Source organism: Zonotrichia albicollis, chromosome 17 (assembly GCF_047830755.1).
Source record: "Zonotrichia albicollis isolate bZonAlb1 chromosome 17, bZonAlb1.hap1, whole genome shotgun sequence".
Lineage (NCBI taxonomy): Eukaryota > Metazoa > Chordata > Aves > Passeriformes > Passerellidae > Zonotrichia > Zonotrichia albicollis.
In genome coordinates, this window is record NC_133835.1 from 6355944 (window position 1) to 6376207 (window position 20264).

Below are 20264 nucleotides of genomic sequence, written 5' to 3' on the forward strand. Positions count from 1 at the left end.
TGGCTTAGCACATCCCTCCTGAGAAGGGACTGATATTGTCCCCAAAATTCTGCAGCCAAAATGGTTTGCCAAGAGCTCTTAAAAGAAAAAAATCCTGCAAACCAGAAAGATAAGGGTTAATAAAAAAAGGCGTTTGCTTTAGATAATGAAGTACGGAATAGGTTATCTCCTGCAGTCCCTGATAGCTCCGAAGTCTAAACAGGGCTGTAAATGTTGGGATTGCCCTGTTTGCTCACCTTCTGCCCTGGCTCTCCAGAGGTGTGTGCCCCTGCTTCTTCCTCCTCAGCCACTCTGGGTGACCCTGGCAGTTCCGTTTCTCTCTGTCTCTGCACACACATCCCTCGGTGTGGTGGGTACATCCCTCCCTTTGTCTCTTCCTGAGAAAAGATTTTGTGTGACAGCACCGCGCGACAGTTTGTGCGCTAAGCTGTGGATCTGTGCTAAAGGTTGGTTTCTTTCTGACTGAAAATAGGATTAGTCCCCCTTGCATTATCTATTTGAATGCCCTGAAATTTTACCTTCTTTCATAATTTTAAGCTAGTTTTACAGCCCTGGGTGCCAGACTGGTTTGTGAACAGTTGTCCAGGCTTTCCTGGTGAGTCTGTCTGTCCTGCCGTGCCGGTTATGTTGGCTGTGTTTTGCGCAAGAGGGAAGAAGTGGGGGAGAATTTGGAAAAGCCTGAGATTAGATGGTGTGGTAAAAGTTTTCAGTATTAGTAGACCTGAAATCCACAAGGAACCTGCTTTTATCAACTCCTTTTTCCCCGTCCTGTTGATTTGTAACAGCTGCTTGTGCTCAGCCACAGTCACTTTATGTACCTGTAAGTCCTTCAGGATTCCAGTCTTGTATATTTGTGTATTAGCAAATGGGGATGCAGATGGAGTTACAATATGTGTAAGGCTTTTGAAACCTCAGAGGTAACTATGATTAAACTTGTTTCTCTCAGATCTGCTTGTGCTCTTTAGATCCCACTCTCTGCCTCATCCCAGCCTCCTGATGTGCAGGAGTGTGGGCTATGGCTGTTAAATGTGTCTTACTTTTGCTTCTTTTTAAAAAATGGACATGCAGTGCAGAACTTTGTTTATTCATGTGGTTGCAGACTCATAAAGCAGTAGGAAAAATTGCTGAAACCATTTCTACCCCAGTAAGGGAAGGCACTCCAGTTCTGAATGGAGGAGGCAATGGAAAATAAGTATTTGCACTCATATGAGTGTAGCTTTATAAGAATAAATATCACTAGAGACAAGAATGGGTTTGCTTTTGGTTCCTTAGGAGACTACTCTGGACTCTACTCTTTTCATGCCAGCACGGCAGCATTTTAAGCTGCTCACTGGCACTGGTCATTCCCTGAAGTTTTAATTTGCTGTTCTGTTTTATTCTGCTTTGTTAGTGGAAACATACTAATGGGTTTCAGTCTCTGACTCTTATATATACAATTACAGGAGAATGTTTTACATCTCGGGAATCCCTGGAAACACATGTTTCTGTTCACATGGAACTTTTTTGGTTTTGAATGCAAATAATGGATTGAAACTTCATTGTTGCCTCTCGGTCGGGAGCCCTTTGGCATGTGTAAGAAGCAGCTATTAATTTAGCCTTTCTGTACTGATCAAACATGTATTTTCATGCTTTATAAGGCTTCCTTGGACTTGTTCTTTGTGTAATGTTGTCTACTGCAATTTTACTGCAGTGATTTTATGCATTTGTTACAACAACTAAGATCTGCTGTGGAATGGGAATATGTGAACATTCCACCTCTTTGGGAAGAGGCCATGTAAAAGGTGCTGACAAGTCATTAAACTTGCTGCTTCTGCCTACACCAGTAGTTGTTTTGTTGCAGGATGCCTGTAGTGTAGCAGTTTCTTAAGGTCAGCATCCCTGTATGCCACACAGCTATCTCAATTACTTAAGCATTAATTACCCACAGAGTATTAGCTATTTCCCCAGCAGGTGAAAAAGTGAGGTGCACAAAAAATAAGCAATTAATCCAGTGTGGCTGAAAAATAATTTCAAGAAGGGCTCAAAACATGTGCACTAAGAGTGTCTGTCCTCTTTCTCAAGAGGCTTTTAAAACACATCTTGCTTTGCCTCCTGAGCCTCTGCAGTCTGGGTGAGATTGATGAAATGGCAGCAGTGACATTTGCTTCAGATTAACTTCATCTCCCAGAGGCTCCAGTCACACAAGGTAGGAGTGATCAGTCAGGTTTTTTTCTGGCATCCTTAACATCTCCCTGATCAGCTTTTAATGTTTGGGTATGGACAAGTTAAACACGAGCCTGCCCTGTCCTGTGGCCACCATGTGCTGTCCCTGTCAGCAGGGCTGGCACATTGTTTTACCTCTCTTCCTTGGATTGAAGTTGTCCTGAGGTTTCAGTGGAGCAAGAGGTGCATTGATTTCATTTTGAAAACTTTGTGTAATATCTTTGTTTGCATACTAAAACTGGAGCTTAGGGGAACTTCTTGAGAAGTTGGTGGAGCTGTTCTAAAGGACTGAGAATGGCTGGACACAATTCTCTATCCACCTTTCTCTGTTCTCCTGTGAAGATTCATCACCAAGTCATTCTATTGTTTTCTTCTTTTCCCTCTATTCAAAAGCAAGGAATACTGCCTTCAAATGACAAGATTAATGAAGAATGCAGTGTCTAAGGGGTCTGTGTTGTTCTGAAGCCAAGTTTCCCAGACCAGTCCTTTTAAGGAAAAAGACATAATAATATCTGTCTGGCCCTGCAGTATCTTTTGCCTCAAGTAACTGCTGAAGTGTGGAGAGGGGTTGTGAGATCATTGGTTTTACTCTGTTTCTATCAAAAGTACTCTGTTTTCAAGCTTTTGCAGAATTGGGTACAATGTGGTGTGGTCAATTCTGGCTCAGCTCAAAACAGGTTTTGTCTCTAGAGTAAATATAGTTTGGGAAATGAATAGACTCAAATCTATTCAGTTGTGCTATATTCCTTCATGTGAGGCCTTAGAAAAACGAAGAATGCTCTCTGGAGGAGTTTTACTTTTCGTAATAAAGTTCCTGCCCTAGAAAGGAAAAACTATTGGGTTGTTCTGCTGTACTTCTCCAGGCTCCCTTTTTGAGTTTTCATAACTTCATTTTTACATTTTTTTTTAAGATTGGAAAATGAATGACTGCAGTAAAGAGCTGCATTGTGTATTCCACTTGTGCTTAGTCACAGTTAGTTTAGTTATTTTGCAGTAAATATACTATACTATAAAACTCAAATTTTATCTGGTTTGTGGAGGGAAACAGTGCAGTGTTGAATTGTCAGCATCCCTCAACTGCTGCACCTGAAGTGAAATAAGCTTGTGATAGCACAGTAACTTATTTAAATTTGATTTCAAGAAGGGTTTTAAGGATTTATATTTCTTTAGCAGTGTAGACTGTGGAGGTATCTTTATAAACACTGGTAAAAGATTTTATGTCAAGTTGCTTTTGGAATGGGTATCTTTTCCATTAAGTATGGCATTATGAAATGAGGAAGCAGAAGCCAGACACTCTTGCTTCATTATCATTGTAGTTTCTTTCCTTTTTTGACTGAAAACCCAGATCCTACTTCTGCTATTGAATTTCAGGCTTAGGTTATGGGAGACTCAAGTGGTGGTTTCACTGTTTCAGTCACTCTCATTTCAGTATTCCAAATGTTTTGCAGTGAGTTATTGCAGAAATAAACCAGCACAGCAAACAGACCTGCAATACTTTCTCAGGGTAAATGTTTTATGTGGATTCTGCAGTTGTGTAAATAGGGCCAGTAAGTGACATATCCAGTTTCACTTGGGAAGTTTATTTTAGATTATGGTTTTCTACTCCAGTGTATCATTCATAATACCTTCTTCTCTCTGAACAATGCCTTCTGGGTATGATTTTCTGCTCTTGACACATGTAGCTGTGTAGAGAGGTTTTCCAGTTTCTGTATCTTTCATATGTACACTTTGGTTTTCTTTGTCTGCCTTGCTTTATTGGCAAAGGTGTTGTCACCCATTCCTAGCTGAAGTTCTGTTTTCTGCCCAAGAGCTTCTCTTCTCTCTTTCCTGGGCTACAGCAGTGTCAATCCATTTAAATAAATTCCAGAAGTGCTGTTTAATTGATTACTGGAACACCATGACCATAATGTGATTTCCTCTAACTGTAACACAAATATTTTAGAAAAGTTTAGACCTCTTCCAGATTATTCAGGTGGGATTATTGTATGTGAGTTTTAAATTTTTAAATCCAAACACATAAAGTCAGAGATTACTTGTCCAGAGTTAAAACCTGTTCAAGGGTGAGGGTCCCTATGCCTCAGACCATGCCATGTTTGCCTTACGGTGTTTTTTCTGAGCCACACAAGGCTTGCAAATAGGATTTTTAAATTCTGCACCATGTTTGCTTTCTCAGGCAAGATTTATAAATTGATCAGCAGCTCAGAGAGTGACCTTTACACGTGGGATTGCATTGCCTGTTTAGGTAATGTACTATAACCCTGTCACTATCTGTGTTAAAGATCTTGGATAATGACTGAATGCTACACTCTCTGCTGCCTGGTATCTGTGTATTGTAAAAGTTAGTGCAACACTAGACCATTCTGGTCAGATGCCAAGGGCAAAAGTATGTGTTCTTTGCCAGGAACATGAATAATATTTTAGACACCTTGGACTACATTCACACGTTTGAACACTCATAAACCTCCCTGGCAGCATTTCATAAATTAAACTGCAGTAATTTTAATAGTAGTCCTTATATCCAAAATGCAAGAGATTAAAACTTTAAAAGTAATATGATTTGACAAAATAAATGGAAAAAAATCCCTTGAAAGTAAGAAGTCTTTTTCTGATAATCTGCATTTCAGTATGAATGCTTAAAAGGAGAGCCTGTGGGGGAGGGAGAAAAGCAGTAAAATTCTTTCATTTAGGCAATAATAAAGAGACTTTAAGCTTTGCTTACTATTGCATCACAAGCAGTGAGAGGAACTCAGGCTAAGCTGTAAAGAGGCTGCAGTGGAGTACATGCCTTACATGAGGTGGTGTTTCAGCTGAGAAGGGACTGACCATTTCTCCAGTGACAGCAAGTTTTTGAACTTGACCAGCTTTTGAACCTAATCCTGTGTTAGAGTTACCTCACTTTCATAATTTAGCAGTGGAACTGGAGAAGTCTTAAAGAAGACTCTCTTCTCCTTTGCAGAGAGGCTGAAAAGACCCTGCTGGTTTCATCTCTGCCAAACCAGAGGGTTTCTTGCTCATGCTTCAAGTTGAGTACAAGAGAAAGCCCTGTTCTCATACACAGCAGTGATCCTGAAAGCCTTGAGAGCTCATTTGCTTCTCCTGTAACACACAGCTAACACTGAGGAATTGGATTTAACTCAGGGCAGAAATTTCAGCCACTCATCTGAAGCAGAAGTGTTACTGGAATGACAAGAGGTTAAAAATTTTGGTAACAAGATGGATTTTTCACGCTGTGTCCTCAGATTTTGGGCACAGATTGCGATTCCAAGAACCCAGACAGCTTAAATCACCTTTCTGGACATCAGTGTAGAGAAGTATTGAGATGATACATAAACTCAAGCATACTCAGCATTAGAAGTATTTCTAGTAAGAGGAAAAGAAACTGGGATGTTTCTGGAACCAGAAGGAAAATACAAAAAGTCCTTGTCCACAGAATCTAGTAAGACGTTTTAAAGAACAAAGAAACCTCTCTGTAAGCACATTAATGAGCTATTCATGTTGTGCTCACAAAAACTTAGAAGAAGGTGAACAGAAAGACAGCAAATCTGAAAGGCTAATATTTATCTGGAAAAGCTACTGTTGACCAGAAATTGAGGTTACCAGGTGTTAATTTGCTGGCTACCTCACTTAATTGGGGAAAAATTAGAAGGAACCAGATTGTGCTCAGATCTTTTTTTCAGTTCTTTAAAAAAAAATTCTAGTGCAAAATAAAAGTGGGGGGTGGGAGTGGGATAAAATAGCATCTGTAGCATCCTGTATCATGTGCCAACACTATTCTCTTGACAGCTGTACTGATTGGGCATACAAGAGCTTACACCCTTCTCTGATTTCAGTATTTTATTAGTAAAGTTGCTGTCAAAATTGCAATATTAATGTAGGAAGTAGCCCGACTTCCCTTGATTGTGACATGTAAGTATTTTGAAAGGTGTGCAGAGACAGGTGTTCAGAAGTAGTTTTGTGGCAAATGAATTTGGCTTGTGAATTAAAACATCACAGTCCCACATAATTGTTTTGTCACCAGACTAATTAAGCCAAGGGTTGTGCTTGTTGTGAAAGGGGACCGCTCACCTCTGCCATCTGTTGGGACTCTTCCTCTCCCGGTGACAACTGCCTGCTGGAAGAGCCTTTCCTTGACTTCATCCCTGCTCTTGCCTTGCTGCAGTTGGAGATGCCTGACCTTTTAGAGCTGTGTTCCTGGATAAAGAGTAAAACTTGCCTGTTGCAGGCAGACACATATACAAGTATTGCAAATAGGGTTATGACTCAGCCTTTCCTCGGGGACTCGGCACTGGAGCGAAGGCGGAGCAGGGAACAACACAGAGCCACAGACCAAAAGTGCTTAGACTTTGCCATCCTTAAACCAACGTCCTTGTAATCTAACAGAGTTAAAAGATGAATCAACCCTGCAAAAATGCAGAGCTGCTCGTGATTTGTTGGGGGTGCAGGGGAATGGCAGGAATAGTACAGGGACTGCGGTAATCTTTTGGAGACATACCAGGCTCAGCATTAACAGACAGAGATCCAGTGCCAGAGACATGAAGCTTTCTAGAACAGAAGAGGTGCCAAAAGCTCTGTTTGGGTTAGAGGATACTGAAGGGAAAGCCTCAGGGGTAATGGATGCTTGCCCAGTGAGCATAACCCTTGTCCCCGCTGTAACCTTGTTCTAAAAGGAGACTTTGCATTTTCAGAAATGCTTAAATGCCACATAAGCTTTTGGGGGTTTAAACTTTGCTCACAGTAGATGGTGGATTTTGCTAATGGTCTTGGAGAAGGAATAGTATTTATCTCCTTGTTTAGTGTTAGAGGGATCAGACATACTTACTGGAAGACATATAAGGCAGGAAGCAAATCTGAATGTGTGATAATGTCAGAGCTCTTTCTGTAGCTGATGTGAGGCTGGACTTAGTCAACTACTAATCAGCTGCAAGCTGGGAGAGAGTTACTGGAGGCTGGAAGATTCTTCTAGGAATCAATATGCTAAATATATCAAGGAAGATGCATTGCAGACAGGAGCACTTCCCGTTGATTGCCTGTGTGCTGATGAGCCTTGGAGTGAGGTGGCCCCGTTCCCAGCTCAGTCATCTGTTGCCTGTGTAGTTCAGTCAGAGGTGATGCTGCCTTGGTTCCTGGCAAGTGGGTACACAAATGAGAGTGAAATGGCTTAAATTTGTTTCATGTCAGCCATCAAATAACCATTGGCATGGACCCCTAGATAAAGCCAGTCTGGAACAAAGCACTTTTGTGTGGAACGCCAAAAAAAGAGGAATCCTGTGCTTTTTTAATGACCCAGTCTCCTGAACTTCTTCCAGCTCCACCCTCAACAAAAAAAGAAAGACCAAGAGCTTTAATGCCTTCTGAGGACACACATACGTCAGTTCAAGACAATTGAATAAACTCTTTGAAGTCTTCATTCTTAACCTACCTCATGGCATCATGTCAGAAAGCAGTACCATGGAGTTTGAATACTAGGCAAATATTCCAGAATAATTTAATCCTTAGGTGATATGCCTGGGAGGTAGGCCTCCATGGGAGTACTGCATTAAAGTGTTGTTCATTGTGAGAGACACCAGGCAGTTCTGCCTTGACATCTTTGTGCTTTTGGTTTGAGACCATGCACACGACCCACTGTTCCCCAGCCACTGTGGCCTTTGGGCCAGAATAGCTCCATGGAAGACCTTCACATTGGCAGTCCTTTGGTAGACAACAAAGAAAAGCTGTCTGGCAACAAATCCTAGCAAGCAGAGCTAGTTTAACTGGTCAAGCTGTTTTTTTTTTCCCCTGCAGTACCAGGCTTTAATTGTCTGAAAGTACCAAATCATTGTAAGCAGAGCCAAGGGTTGAGGAAACAGATACCCAACTCCACAGTTCTAGGGTATATCCCTGGAACTGCTTTCCAAAAGTAAATAATAATTTCAGCTGTAAAGCACAAGTCAGCTGCAAGGAAATCTGGTGATCAAGACAAACTGTTCTGTTATCTGCTTTTCTTGGTGACAAGTCATTGTGTGGCTGTGAGTTCTAAAGAGAATAGCACGGAGCACAGTGACACACGTTTTCCATTGATTGGCTGATAGGAAAAATTGATTGTGTGTGTGCTATACTGTGACTGTACATAGCTCTGTGTACAGCAGCACGCTGCTTTCTCTCGCAATTTACCTATTCATCAAGTGTAAATAGCTGCTGTTTGCTGCAGCCTGGGCTGTGGGAATCAGTGAGTAAACCCTCTGTGGAATAAACCCCAGGCAGTTTGCAAACAGCCAGAGCTTCCAGCTCCTGGCTGAACTGAGGAATCACAAGTGTGAAATGCACTGCGAAAACATTTTTGCCAGTGAAATGTGTGTTGTCCTGGTGGGAAGAAGGGCTCAGAGAAATTGCTTCTCTGCAGTTCAGAGCGTGTGGGTGTCTGGTCCCCACACAGTTTGCTAGAGATGCCTGCAGACTCTGCCTGCTGAGAAAGAGATTTTGCTCTTTAGGTACTCGAAAACTCTTGGGTGCTTTATGCTGTAACACCAAATGTTCCGCATAACCTGCCATGTGTATATCAAAATATGGAAAACTTAATCCCTGCAATTTAAACATGTGCACTGTGTACACCAGAGCACTGGGAAACATTGCTGAGTTCAGGAGGATGGAGGAAAGGTGCTGAGGGCAAGCTGGAGGCTCTTGAATGTCAGTATTCCTGTGTTGGTTTATGTTGACTTTCTGCAGGTGTCTGAAAGCAAACACTGAAGTTACAGAAAACAATAGGTTAAAATCATGTTCAGTGAGTATGTTTCTTCTAATTCCATTTGAATGTTTTGAGGTTTTAAGAGCTGGTGTCAGTTAAGGAGAAGAAATGAATTTGTGGCAAAAGACTTGGAGTCAGGAGGATGAGGCTTGTTCCTGGCTCTGCAGTGCATTTCCCATGTGACTGTGAAAGTCACAAAATCCTTTTGTTGCAGTTTCCTATTCTTAGTGCAGGGATAGGAGTCTTTTTAGAGGCATGGTAGCATCTTTACAATTAACAAAGCATTAATACTTTACATCCAAGATCTCTGGTGGAAGTTCTAGCACTGGTATCTGAGAAACAATTGCCAAAGTCAGCACAGATTTTAGGTTTTTTGAAGAGCCTGTTTAATTTTGGTTACTTTGAGTAGCATGTTCAAAATAAAACCTGGGGAGAGTCTTTGGGTATTGAATGTATTCCTCCCATTATACTGATCTTCACTGTAAATGGCCTTTTGAGGTGGTTTTGAGGTGCTAGTTCAGCCTCATCTCCTTTTTAATTTACTTGTAAAAAAATGCTTGTAAATGAATTTATTTGCAATTCAACTGTGTTGCTCTTTCTCTCTGCTGAATTCATTTCCTTGGTGCTTTAAAGGACTTCATTGTACAGCACAGTTGTCACTGAGGATGGGAAGTGTCACTCAGAGTAGAAGCTGATAGCAGTAAAATTACTGTGTTCCTGTAGATTCACTTGAGTGCCAACTCCCATTTCTGACCTGTCACATAATTGGGACCTGCCCTGACCTGTGTAGGTGGGTGACCACCAACACAGCTCGTTACAGCTGTCAGGTTGCATTTTCTTGGTGAGGCTGTTACTGGAAGGAGGTAAATGTGTCCTGCAGTAGAGAAGCAGGAGGAGAGAATTCTTGCTCCTTTTCACCCTTTCTTTTCATTTTCTGCCATTACTCCCCATTTTCCTTGCTTTCTGCCTGTCATGTTATATACTGTTGGGGATAAGAATAAAATGGTTTTCATTCATAGCAGGGAGAAGGGAAGGATGCTTTGTCAAGATTAAATACTTGTGGAAGTAGAAGTATTAAATTTTGGGATTCAACAGGCCTGACCCCTCAGCTTTGTGCTTTGTTCCTATATCCTTTCTGTGTATTGAGCATGAATACTTGGAGGCATAGGAAGCCAGGCTGCCCATCTACCAAATAAAGTTGAGCTTGCTATATCAAGAGGTACCTAGTTAATGGAAAGGTTGCATTTCTTCAGCGTCTATAAAGCATTTAAAGGTCATTGTAAATGCAGCTGTTGCCAAGATGAATTAACTTGTGCTGCAGGAACAATGAATCCATTGAGCACCTCTGAAACCAGGATTTTTGTTACAAATTTGGAATCACAGAAATACTAGAATGTGGTGGGGGAAAAATGCAGAGGTTCACAAGGGAGGTGTGGAGTTTTCTCCCAATTTAATTTCTTTTGTTTTGCCTCTCTGCTTACAGATTCTCACAAACACAAAGATAAACACAAAGACCGAGAACACCGGCACAAAGAGCACAAGAAGGACAAGGAAAAAGACCGGGAAAAGTCCAAGCACAGTAATAGGTGAGGAAAAAGTGGATGAAGTCTTCATAGGCTAAAACACCATTGAATGTGCAGTCTTACAAGAACTACTCTGATAATAAATGAATATGGAATTGCTACATTTTGAGTGTGGTTTTACAAGTGTAGGTGCTTTAAGCCTGATTTTTGTCATTGCCTGCATTTCCATGTGGGTGGCTGAAGCTGTGTATCTTGCAAATGTGAGCTGCTACTAATGTATAAAAGATTATTGTAAGTTAGAGTTGTTAAAGGTGTAGAACACTACCTCAGCCTCCCCTTCATGCAGATTGGTGGGTTTTGTTCGTAATCTTTTGTGTGTGCTTCCAGTTGTTTGTCAGAAATGTGGAATTCTCTTCCTGCTGGTATAAACCCCCACTGCTTTAGCATAGTGAGACCCCCATGTGGCTGCTAAGCCTTCTCCTAATTAGAAGTGCCTGGAAAGGTGGTTCCCCAGAATGATGGTGGTGTCCTTACCTGCCACCACAGTGGCTGAATATCCCAGCTGGGTGAGGCAGCACTGGGAAATTGCTGGGTTAGATGGATCCCAAAGGATTGTGCTGTTTTGTCCAATGGGATTTATGCACTACACTGCCACTGGATGGAGAAGGTGTTTGATGCCAGTCATGTACCAGGTTACCCACACTGATGTCATGGCCTGTAGCTCTTGAGCTGCTGAATTCCTTAGGGTCCACTTGCTCCCTGGGCTGTGAGCTGCAGGAGCCAGGATGTGGAGGTCTGTGTGATGATTTGGTGTGGTGGAGCACAGGGCAAGTAGGTCACACCAGGATGTTACTCAGGGAAATTTTCCTTGTTGTAAGTCCTGACACACAAGTGTCATGGAGCCTAAATTGCCACTAAAACTTGGAAAAATGAGTCCCTGGAAGGAAAGTGTCTGGTGTGACACTTGATGAATGACAGTGTTTATGCTGTGAGCAAGTGAGTGTACTAAGTAATTGCTGTGCAACTGTGATAGCACTGTCCAAAAAGGAACAAAAAAGTTTGTGTTAACAATGATTTCTATTAAAAAGAAGCATGAAAAGGAGGGAGTCTGTGTAGAGAAGTGGGTTTGTTTTATTGGGCACACACTTGATTTGAATTTTCTGTGATCTTATGAGAAGCTACACAAGCCTACTGTTCCATAATGTGTCTTTGATGGGGAAAAACCCCTAGGCCAAATAACTTGCATTTGCTGGCTCTCACAACAAGGATGAAATGCTTTGGACATGTTCTTTGCCTTTGTTCACACATCTATATTGCCTTGATTTCTAGTTTTCATTTTCCTGATTATCATGCACCCTAAAACTGACTGCCTCACATGTCCAAATGTTCATTGCTTTGCTTGAAAAACCATTCTCCTGAAATCCTAGCAGAGCACGTTCTTTTGTAGGGAGTAATGTAAGCACTGTCTTTAAATTCCCAAATTCATTAATGCTTTGACTTCATTTGTGTAGGAGTTGGAAATGGTCAGCATGTTTTTAACTGGAAAAACTAATTATGGCTCATAACTTGTAGCTGACTTTGCAAGCAATAAATACCAAAACAGTGGAAAGAAGGTAAAATGGCTGTGATGTTTTGAGGTGTAGCTCAGGAGGTGACATGTAATCATGCCTTATCTTGAAGTACTTCCTTCCTCCCTACCATGTTGTCTTGAAATCCCTCTGGGAAAGGTATCATGTTTTCTAGGCACTGTGCCTAATGCTCCCAGTTGTTTTCATGTCTCTGTTAAGTGCTTGTGTGTCCTGTGAGCACAGTATCTGCTGCATCCTGGGGTCACAGAACAAGGTCCCTCCTGTGGGTGGCATGACTGAGTGTGTGCATGTGCAGGGGGTTTGTTCAAGGCGTTTTTGGGGAGAGATTTTACAATAATGCTTTGCCCTTCAGGTTCCTTCACTCTCCCAGACTGAGTGCACACTGCCTTTCTAAGCTGCCACCTTAAAAATTAATGTATTATAGTGCTGAATCTTGAGATTTGGTTTTGGAGGTGGTTCTCTGGGAAGTTAACATACCTGTGATCCTGTTGGAATCACTCCTTTAGGAATGCTCCAGAATCTTCACTATTCCCATTCATGCTCAGTCATGTACAGGGTACCTGGCTGCTTGCTGGGTAAAAACAGCAGACTTGTAACAGAACTTCATAGAAATAATTGGATTTTAAATATTTCTTCCCTAAATGCTTTGATTCAGCTGTCACCCATGCAATTCTGTAAATGTAAGTTGCTGTGAGAATGAGATTTTAGATGACCATTGTTTGAAGGATAAAAAACCTGCTGTTTGTACTGAAGTTTCTCCTTTGACAATGAGAAACAAGTGAAAAAGAGCCATGAATTGAGTAGAAATTAAAGAAAAATTCTCCAGGACACAAGAACAGCATGAGTGGGTTTCAATGGTTTTTATCTGTATGAAGAATTTTTAAAGCACTTGATAAATGGCTGTAAATTAATCCTTTGGAAAAGTTTATCTTAGATTTATCAAATTGCATGTACATCTTCACAAAATTCTGTATTTCAGAAAAGCTGCTGTGTTACTGCAAAAGCTGTGCTGTATCTTTGGTAGCTCTCAAAAGAGGCTGAATGGTGCTTTAGCAGAAATGGAAGCATTGTTTTCGGGGAGACTTGGATTGGTACCTCAGTGACATTTTATCTGTGTGTGTGAAGAGCCCCTGATTGCATTCTGAGAAGCACAGTGCACACTGGGCCCAGTGAAGAGCAACGTGTGGTTGTGCTTGAAGCAGATCGTTTTTGTGTCTGTCTGTAATAGTTTGACAGTTTCATTTCCTGTCCTGTACTTAAAAAAGGTTTTTAAAATAAAACCTGCATCAAGAAGACAGAACAACTCCAATGCAGGAGAATAAATGTTTCCTGTATCCAGACTTTGAAGGATCTAAACTGCCAAGATAAGTCTCTGAAATACCTAAAATAGACAATTTTGATTTCATATGACAGAAGTGTGTGGAATGGTATGTAGAACTTCTTAATTTTGGTTCTTGCTTTCTTCCTCTCCCACTCACAAGATGACACTTCTGTGTCTTAACCACTCATTTACAGCTGTAGTAAACTGAGAGAGAACATTTGTGTGCCTCAGACCTCCCCACCACCCCTCAAAGAAACAAAATGAAAAGCCCACTGAAGAACAGTCTGTATCAAGAAATAAATCCACATCACTATCCAACAAAATGTGGTTTTTTGCTCATTTTCTCAGCCCCGTACTTCCTGGTCTCCAAACAAAAATCTAATACACATCCATTAAATATAAATGTCAGTGGTTATAAAAATAAAACGAAACAAATCCCATGTGGCAATAGGTTTCTGATCTGTGGGAGTTGAGTGTTTCAGACAAGTAGACCACATAAAATAATGGAATAACAGGTCCTTTGAAGCCAAGCCTTGTTAGAGAGCGGGTTGGAAGTGTTGGCAGTAACAGGTGTGCCTGTGCCAGCTGTCCTGGGCTCTGTGCAGGGAGAGTGGGCTGCCAGGAGCCTGAGGAGGGCAGGGCTGGGACAGGGGATGGGAGCACAGAGGCTGCTCTGCAGTGCTCAGCCCTGCTGTCAGCCTGACAAGCACCGCAGCCGCAGGAAGAAAATCTTCTGTCACATTGCATATTTCCTCCGTTTACTAAATCTCTTGTGATCACAGCTTGGGATGAACCAAAGCTTGGAACACAGAAGGGATTCACAGACCTGATCTTCACTGGCATCTTCTAATTTTGTGCTTTTGCTAGGAAAAACACAGATTCTGGGCATTTGCTAGCCATGGATGAAGATAAATTCCAGTTCTGATTTCTTGCACACCTCTTCTGGTTTATTATGAGATCCTGATCTGCTTTGATGGTGTGTGTTGGGGGCAGGAAGAGGCAGGGATATCTGATAAAGGGGTAAAGGCAATTTAAAATAAAAGACTTCACACCTGCTGTTGACTGGTATGGGTTGGTTTGTTTTTTATACTCCATTTTAGTGCACAGTTCACCTTGAGCAGTTTTCTAATGTGACACTGCCTTCCAGTAGTGAAAATTTTTTGCTTTTTATTTAGTAGTCTACTTAATTCTCACATGTCTATGGAAAGCATGTGCTAAGCATGATCCTCATTTCAATGTGGGAATATCATTCTCATTCCTAAAATTTTTATCAGCTGTTGATTAGTCCAGCTTTTTATCTTGTTCCTCTTTGCTGAAGGCTTGATCTGTTATCTGTGAAAAGACTGCTGGGAGGAATGGTTTCAGGTTATTATATTTCATTGCCAGAAACCCAGCAAAACCTTTGGGGCTCACGTGTTTATTCCCTGTAATTCCATATGATAACCCTCTAACAACATAATATCCTGCAAGCCAGCTGAAATCCTGTCCTTCCCTGGGGTGCTGTTGCTTTGGAAGTGCTCCCTGCACAGGCAGCTCTCCCTCGGTGTGCATTAGCCTGGCTGTGATCACAGCTTTCCATTAATACTGAATTGCGTCAAACGAGGCACGGGCTGTGTCACCTGTGCCCTGTCCCCACCGAGGTTTTGGGCTGCACTGAAATCACAACTCCCTGGTATTTTACACTTGGGTTGTGCTGCGGCAGCTCCCGAGCAGGCACAGCTCCGATAGCAAGCGGCGCTGGCACTCGCTGCCAGCAGATTCCCTGTCACGAGCTAATTACAGCAGAGAGAGGAAATAAGAGACACTTTAGATAAAGCATCCTTCCCAGCTTGTGGTTTTGAAGCTGGAATGGAAAGGGCCTGGGAAGGGATTATTAACGTACATAAATGGCACCTGAAGAACGCAGTGTTAAATTACTGCGAAGCTGTTGCAGTTTGAAGGAGGAAGCTGTGATCTGCACATCTGCTGTTCTTTGGAAACACTTTCCACTTGTGACTTTCCCATGTGATCTCAGCTGAGCAGCTGCTGCCAGGTGCCTGGGCTCCCTTCCTCTCCCTCTCCTCTCTCCTGCAGGCATGCTCGTTGGGAAATAGATCCATGCTTACAAGGGAAATGGCTTCTTCTGATGCATTTTCTGCTTCATGAGCTTCAGCCTGAGCTCTCCACAGCCTTTGGCTGTCCTTGTTTACACTGAAACTGTAAATGGAAGACAGTAAGCAAGCTGGCACAAAGGATGGAGTGCTTCAGGAGACGTGTGTACTCACCTGGCCTTTGTCTGAGCTAAGCCAGTAGTATCATGATACACCTGTAGATGATGTAATCCCTTGTTCTGCCTGTGTTAGTGTAATCTCCTGCTGCACTTGGTTACCTAAAAAAAAACACTAACACTGCAGGTTTGTCAGCATTAAACACCTTCAGGAGGCATAACTCTGAGTTCTGGTGCAGTGATGCAACTGCAGTGGTTTTGGTGAGAAGGAAGCCCTTACTTTGTCAGCAGGGCTGGGTATGAGCAATTGTTGTGATCCACTTGTCCTGTTTTCAGGCTAGCTTCCCCTGGAGCTTCCCTCTATCTTAGGGGGGTTTTGCTGTCCTACTTCCATGACTCCAAGCTGGCTTGTTGGCAGAGATGTATGTGCAGAAAAGGTAACAAAGGACTCACAGAGCTCTGAACAATGAATTCAAGATAAAATTAGCAGTGTGCATGTGATCTTGAGACCATTTTGCTTGGTTTCTTTAAAGAAAAGTGACTTTTTTTCTTCTAGTTTTGAATTGACCAGGAAGATAGGCTTCTGATCTTTAAATTGTTCCCAGTCCCTCCTAATAATAGCTTTAGGATTGTCTGAAATAGCTTTCTGATAGAAGGCTGAAACTCCATCTTCTGGGTAAGGATGGCATCCTGTTGCCTTCTCTTTTCTTTTGAGATTAGTGTGGTGGTTAAATTGTGTCCCCTGTAGGCTCACATGTGTATCTGAGCCAAGTGAGAGACCAAAGCAGCTCAGCTTGACTGCAGTTAATATGCGAGCAACTTGCTTTGCTTTGGGAGAAAAAAGAAGTTCATTTTCTGAGGATTGTTGCTTGAGGCCTTTGTTATCAGCTCATTTCCAAGGGAGGTTTTCTGGGAGATGGAGATTTCCATTTCTCCAAGAGAAGAAGGGCACAAGCCTTCCTTGATGCACATGTCAGAAGTTCTGTGCTGAGCTGTGGCCCAGTGTCTGGAAATAGGGCTGGCAAGCAGGCTGCTACAAATAAGGGAAAGAAATTTATGCTCTCTTTTAACATTGGAGTGAAAAGTACAGGATATCAGATTTTTATCTAGGGAATTCCTCCCAGTCACCAGGAGCAGCAGCAAGCAGGACCTCGGGGCCAAGCCACCAGTGCTGATCTTTGGAAAATGAAGCTGCAGAGTGAAACTGGAGACAGAGTTTCCTTAGGTTATCTGAGCCCACATTGCCTGGCTGAGAAATTAACTGCTCATTGCAGAGCAAAGGGGAAGGATAGTCTTATGATAAAAAAATTAAATTAAGACCTGCAACTAAGACTGAGTCAGGAAGCCAGACTTCTTGATTCTGGCTCTAATGCTGAAAAATCTGAGAAACTACACTGAAAAATTGAGATTAGATTGCATGACAGCTTTTCAATGCTGGCCACTTAGTATCTTTCAAGAGGGATGTCATTTGAGCTTCTGCTTGAACAGACCTAAGTTTTTAGAGGTTTTAGCACTTTTTTTTTATTCCAGCTGTAGTCTGTAAGCATTCAACACACACAAATATTGAGTCTCTGCCTCTCTAGACCAATGGGATTTTGTTTCTGTTTCAATCTTAGCTTTACTGGTCTAGTTTGTCATCCATTAGTTTGCTTTTAGTCATGCTTTGTGTACATCCCAGGGCTCTTCCAGACATGTACTGAAAGCAACTGCTTTTGGCTGGTAGTGAGATTGAGTGTGGTGCTTTGGAAAACCAAATTGTCTCTCTTTTTTGGCCTTTTGTGGGTTTTTGTTTTTGCTATTCCAAACTCCCAAGCAACAGCCACTGCCATGAACTTTACCTCAGTGCACTAACTCCAGTAGCTGCAGTGTGTACCATGCTTTAAAAATCCAAATTAATGTCTGAGTAAAACATGCCATTTCAGGTAGGATTTAAATATCAAATAAGAACAAGAAAGAGGCAGAAAATAAACACAAGTAGACTTGGAAAGAACATCATGGGTCTGAGCCTTGTGTGTGTTTGTTACGATTTTTTTTTTTTGTATGTTGGAATTGTAGAATCACAGAATGGTTTGGGTTGAAAGGAACTTTAAGTCTCATCTCATTCCATGCCCTGCCATGGGCAGGGAAACCTTCCACCAGATGAGGTGGTGGTCCAAGCCCTGTTCAACCTGGCCTTGAGTACAGGGATGGGGCATCCACAACTTGGATTGATATAGGAAGGTTGAATATTGCTTACTGATATTGAATGTTGTTGTTATTATTATGAGTATTGGTTTAAATATATGCAGGTTGAGATACCTCTTAAATTGTCAACCTTAAATCTGCAGCAAATGTGGTACCTGGCATACAGATACCAGTGCAAGGTACCAAGTCAGAATTTCCAGATCTTCTTGAGTTAAAAAATTATTAGTAATGTGTAGGGGTTTTGCTTTCAGACAGTGAATCTGATTGGAGTAAAGGAAAATTAAATAGGTGTCTTGAGCTTGGAATGCTGATGAATAAACAGGGTACAGAAGCTGGGATGAGGGATCAGAGCAGCAGCAGCAGGCATGTTGTGGATTTCCAGGATCCAGTGTCAGGATGTTCCGTGTCTGTACCCTCATGGCCTGAGCACACTGTACATAACATGATCTGCTGGGTAAGAATAGTCTGCAGTTGTTGAGGCTGCTCACAGGCAACATGTGGTGCTGTGTGTCTAACTGCAAGCATTTCTAGAGTGCCTGTTGCCTTTTGATGTTCAGATAGACCTTCACTGCTTTGTGTGAGAGGTTGCTAGAGAGTTAAAATGAAACTGGTGTCTCTTGCTGCTGATCTCTTGGTGTCACACAGCATGTGAATGTACTGATTTCCTTCAAAGATGGATTTTCATGCTTTAGCTGCTTGAGCTTGGATGGCTGGTGTGTGTTTATTCCATTTATTCAATGTATATTTATTGGAGTGTTATTATTCAAGCTACTCTGGGCTTGAATTATTTAGACCTTTGGCTGGTTAACATGCATTTGTCCACGCTGGTGTCTGCAGTTGTAAGCTGGGTGTGGGTTGGTGTATTTGTGACTGTGATTGCCTTGCTCCTAATCACACACTGACTGTGGGAGCTGGTTAATGTGCTGCTTGCTCTCTGTAGACATCAACCTTTTTGCAGTCTGTTTCTGTGATAGAAAGAAATCTCAATCTGCAATTTTAAAAAATCATGCACTTGCCCAGCAATCCCAGCTTGTTTTTCAGGGCTGTGTTCACCCAGATTGGTTTGGGCTTGCACCTGAGTGTTGAAATAACTGAAATAAGGGAAGTGCCTTTTTCTAGTAAAGCTTTGTAGTGCATTTTGTAATCCTGAGGAGAAGCACAGTGTGTCCCAGAGAACAGCAGCGATGGGAGTCAAGTGCTGAGAAGGGAGGGTGTGAGCAGCCAGCATGAGAAAGGCAGCTTGGTTCGTGCCTATCCATGCTGATTTACACCATGCCTTTGACTTGCTAAAGCCCTGGGTGACCTCAGGGAGTCCACACAACCTTATAAGTGTGTATTGAAGGCCTGTAGAATTGCCAGGCTTGTTGCTTGGCTTCCACACCACTGCTGCTAATCCTTGTGGCCAGTTCTTGATGTTTCTATTCTGAGTCTCCTGAGAGTATTGCCTCACTTTTGGCTTCAAGGTTTGTCATTCCATGAGAAACCTCATTTTCATTTGAAAACAGCTATGTGTCTTTCTAGCTGATAAGAAAAACTTGAAAATGTGATACAAATGTATCCTGATGTCTCAGAAATCAGAAGTGGGTAGAAACAGAAGAATAAACGTTGATTTTCTTCTCCTTGTATGCATTTTCTCCTGTGTTCTGGCTAAAGATTCTAGGTATTTAAACTCTCAATACTGCTATTCATAACACCAGAGTAGTTACAGACCAGACTCTCACTTGGAAACACCTTTGTTGGTTCTTGCCCCACACGATGGGGCTGTTCCAGCAGAGCTGGGTTGGCTGTGGCAGCATCACCAGCTCCAGCTGAGGACTGCAGCATTATTCCTGCCTTTTCTGTTTGACTTTGCATAAACACAAGGACATCACATATCCTGTTTGCTCTGGTTTTCCCATCTGTTTGGGAATAATAGAGATCAGCGCTTTTCTCTTTAAGTTGCAGAGATGAGAGCTGCTACAATGACAAACTGTTGTCTGAGCAAAAGCTGACACGGGCATTGACGGGGCTGGCAGCCCTGTTCCAGTGACCTTTTATGTGGGCTAGGAAAAAGAGGAAAAGCAGAGACAGTGGGAATTCATCCTAAAGTGTTGAGCTTTAAGTGTAGCAGCTGTGGATTTCCTCAGCAATCCAGGCTGATGGGTTTCCTGAAGTGGAGGCTTGGCAACTGGGATTTTGTGGTATCCCTCCTGTTCTTCTTCCTCCCAAGGAGAACGGGTCATGCCTGACAGGAGACTGGTGGATCTTCCTGTTAAGGTGATCCCTTATTTTTTAGGGTTTGTAATCATCAAAACCTGTGATTCTTTACCACTGGAAATTGTATTAGTCAAATCTCCTTGTGTTCTCCTCTGCAAACACACTCTCTTGTCTTGCAGTGAGCACAAAGATTCCTCGGAAAAGAAACACAAAGACAAGGAGAAAACCAAACACAAAGATGGCAGCTCAGAGAAACACAAAGACAAACACAAAGATAAAGACAAGGAGAAGAGAAAGGAAGAGAAGGTGGGTGTCTCCTGTG

At 42.1% G+C, this 20264-nt stretch overlaps 1 protein-coding gene across 1 annotated transcript in view; it reads left to right on the forward strand.

The window, feature by feature from the left end:
- Positions 1–20264, forward strand: part of TOP1 (DNA topoisomerase I) — a 65473-nt gene that overhangs the window by 18414 nt on the left and 26795 nt on the right. The window contains exons 3-4 of the mRNA XM_005489983.4: positions 10407–10509; positions 20122–20248. Coding sequence (XP_005490040.1) covers positions 10407–10509; positions 20122–20248 — 230 coding nt within the window. The remainder of the gene's footprint in view (positions 1–10406; positions 10510–20121; positions 20249–20264) is intronic.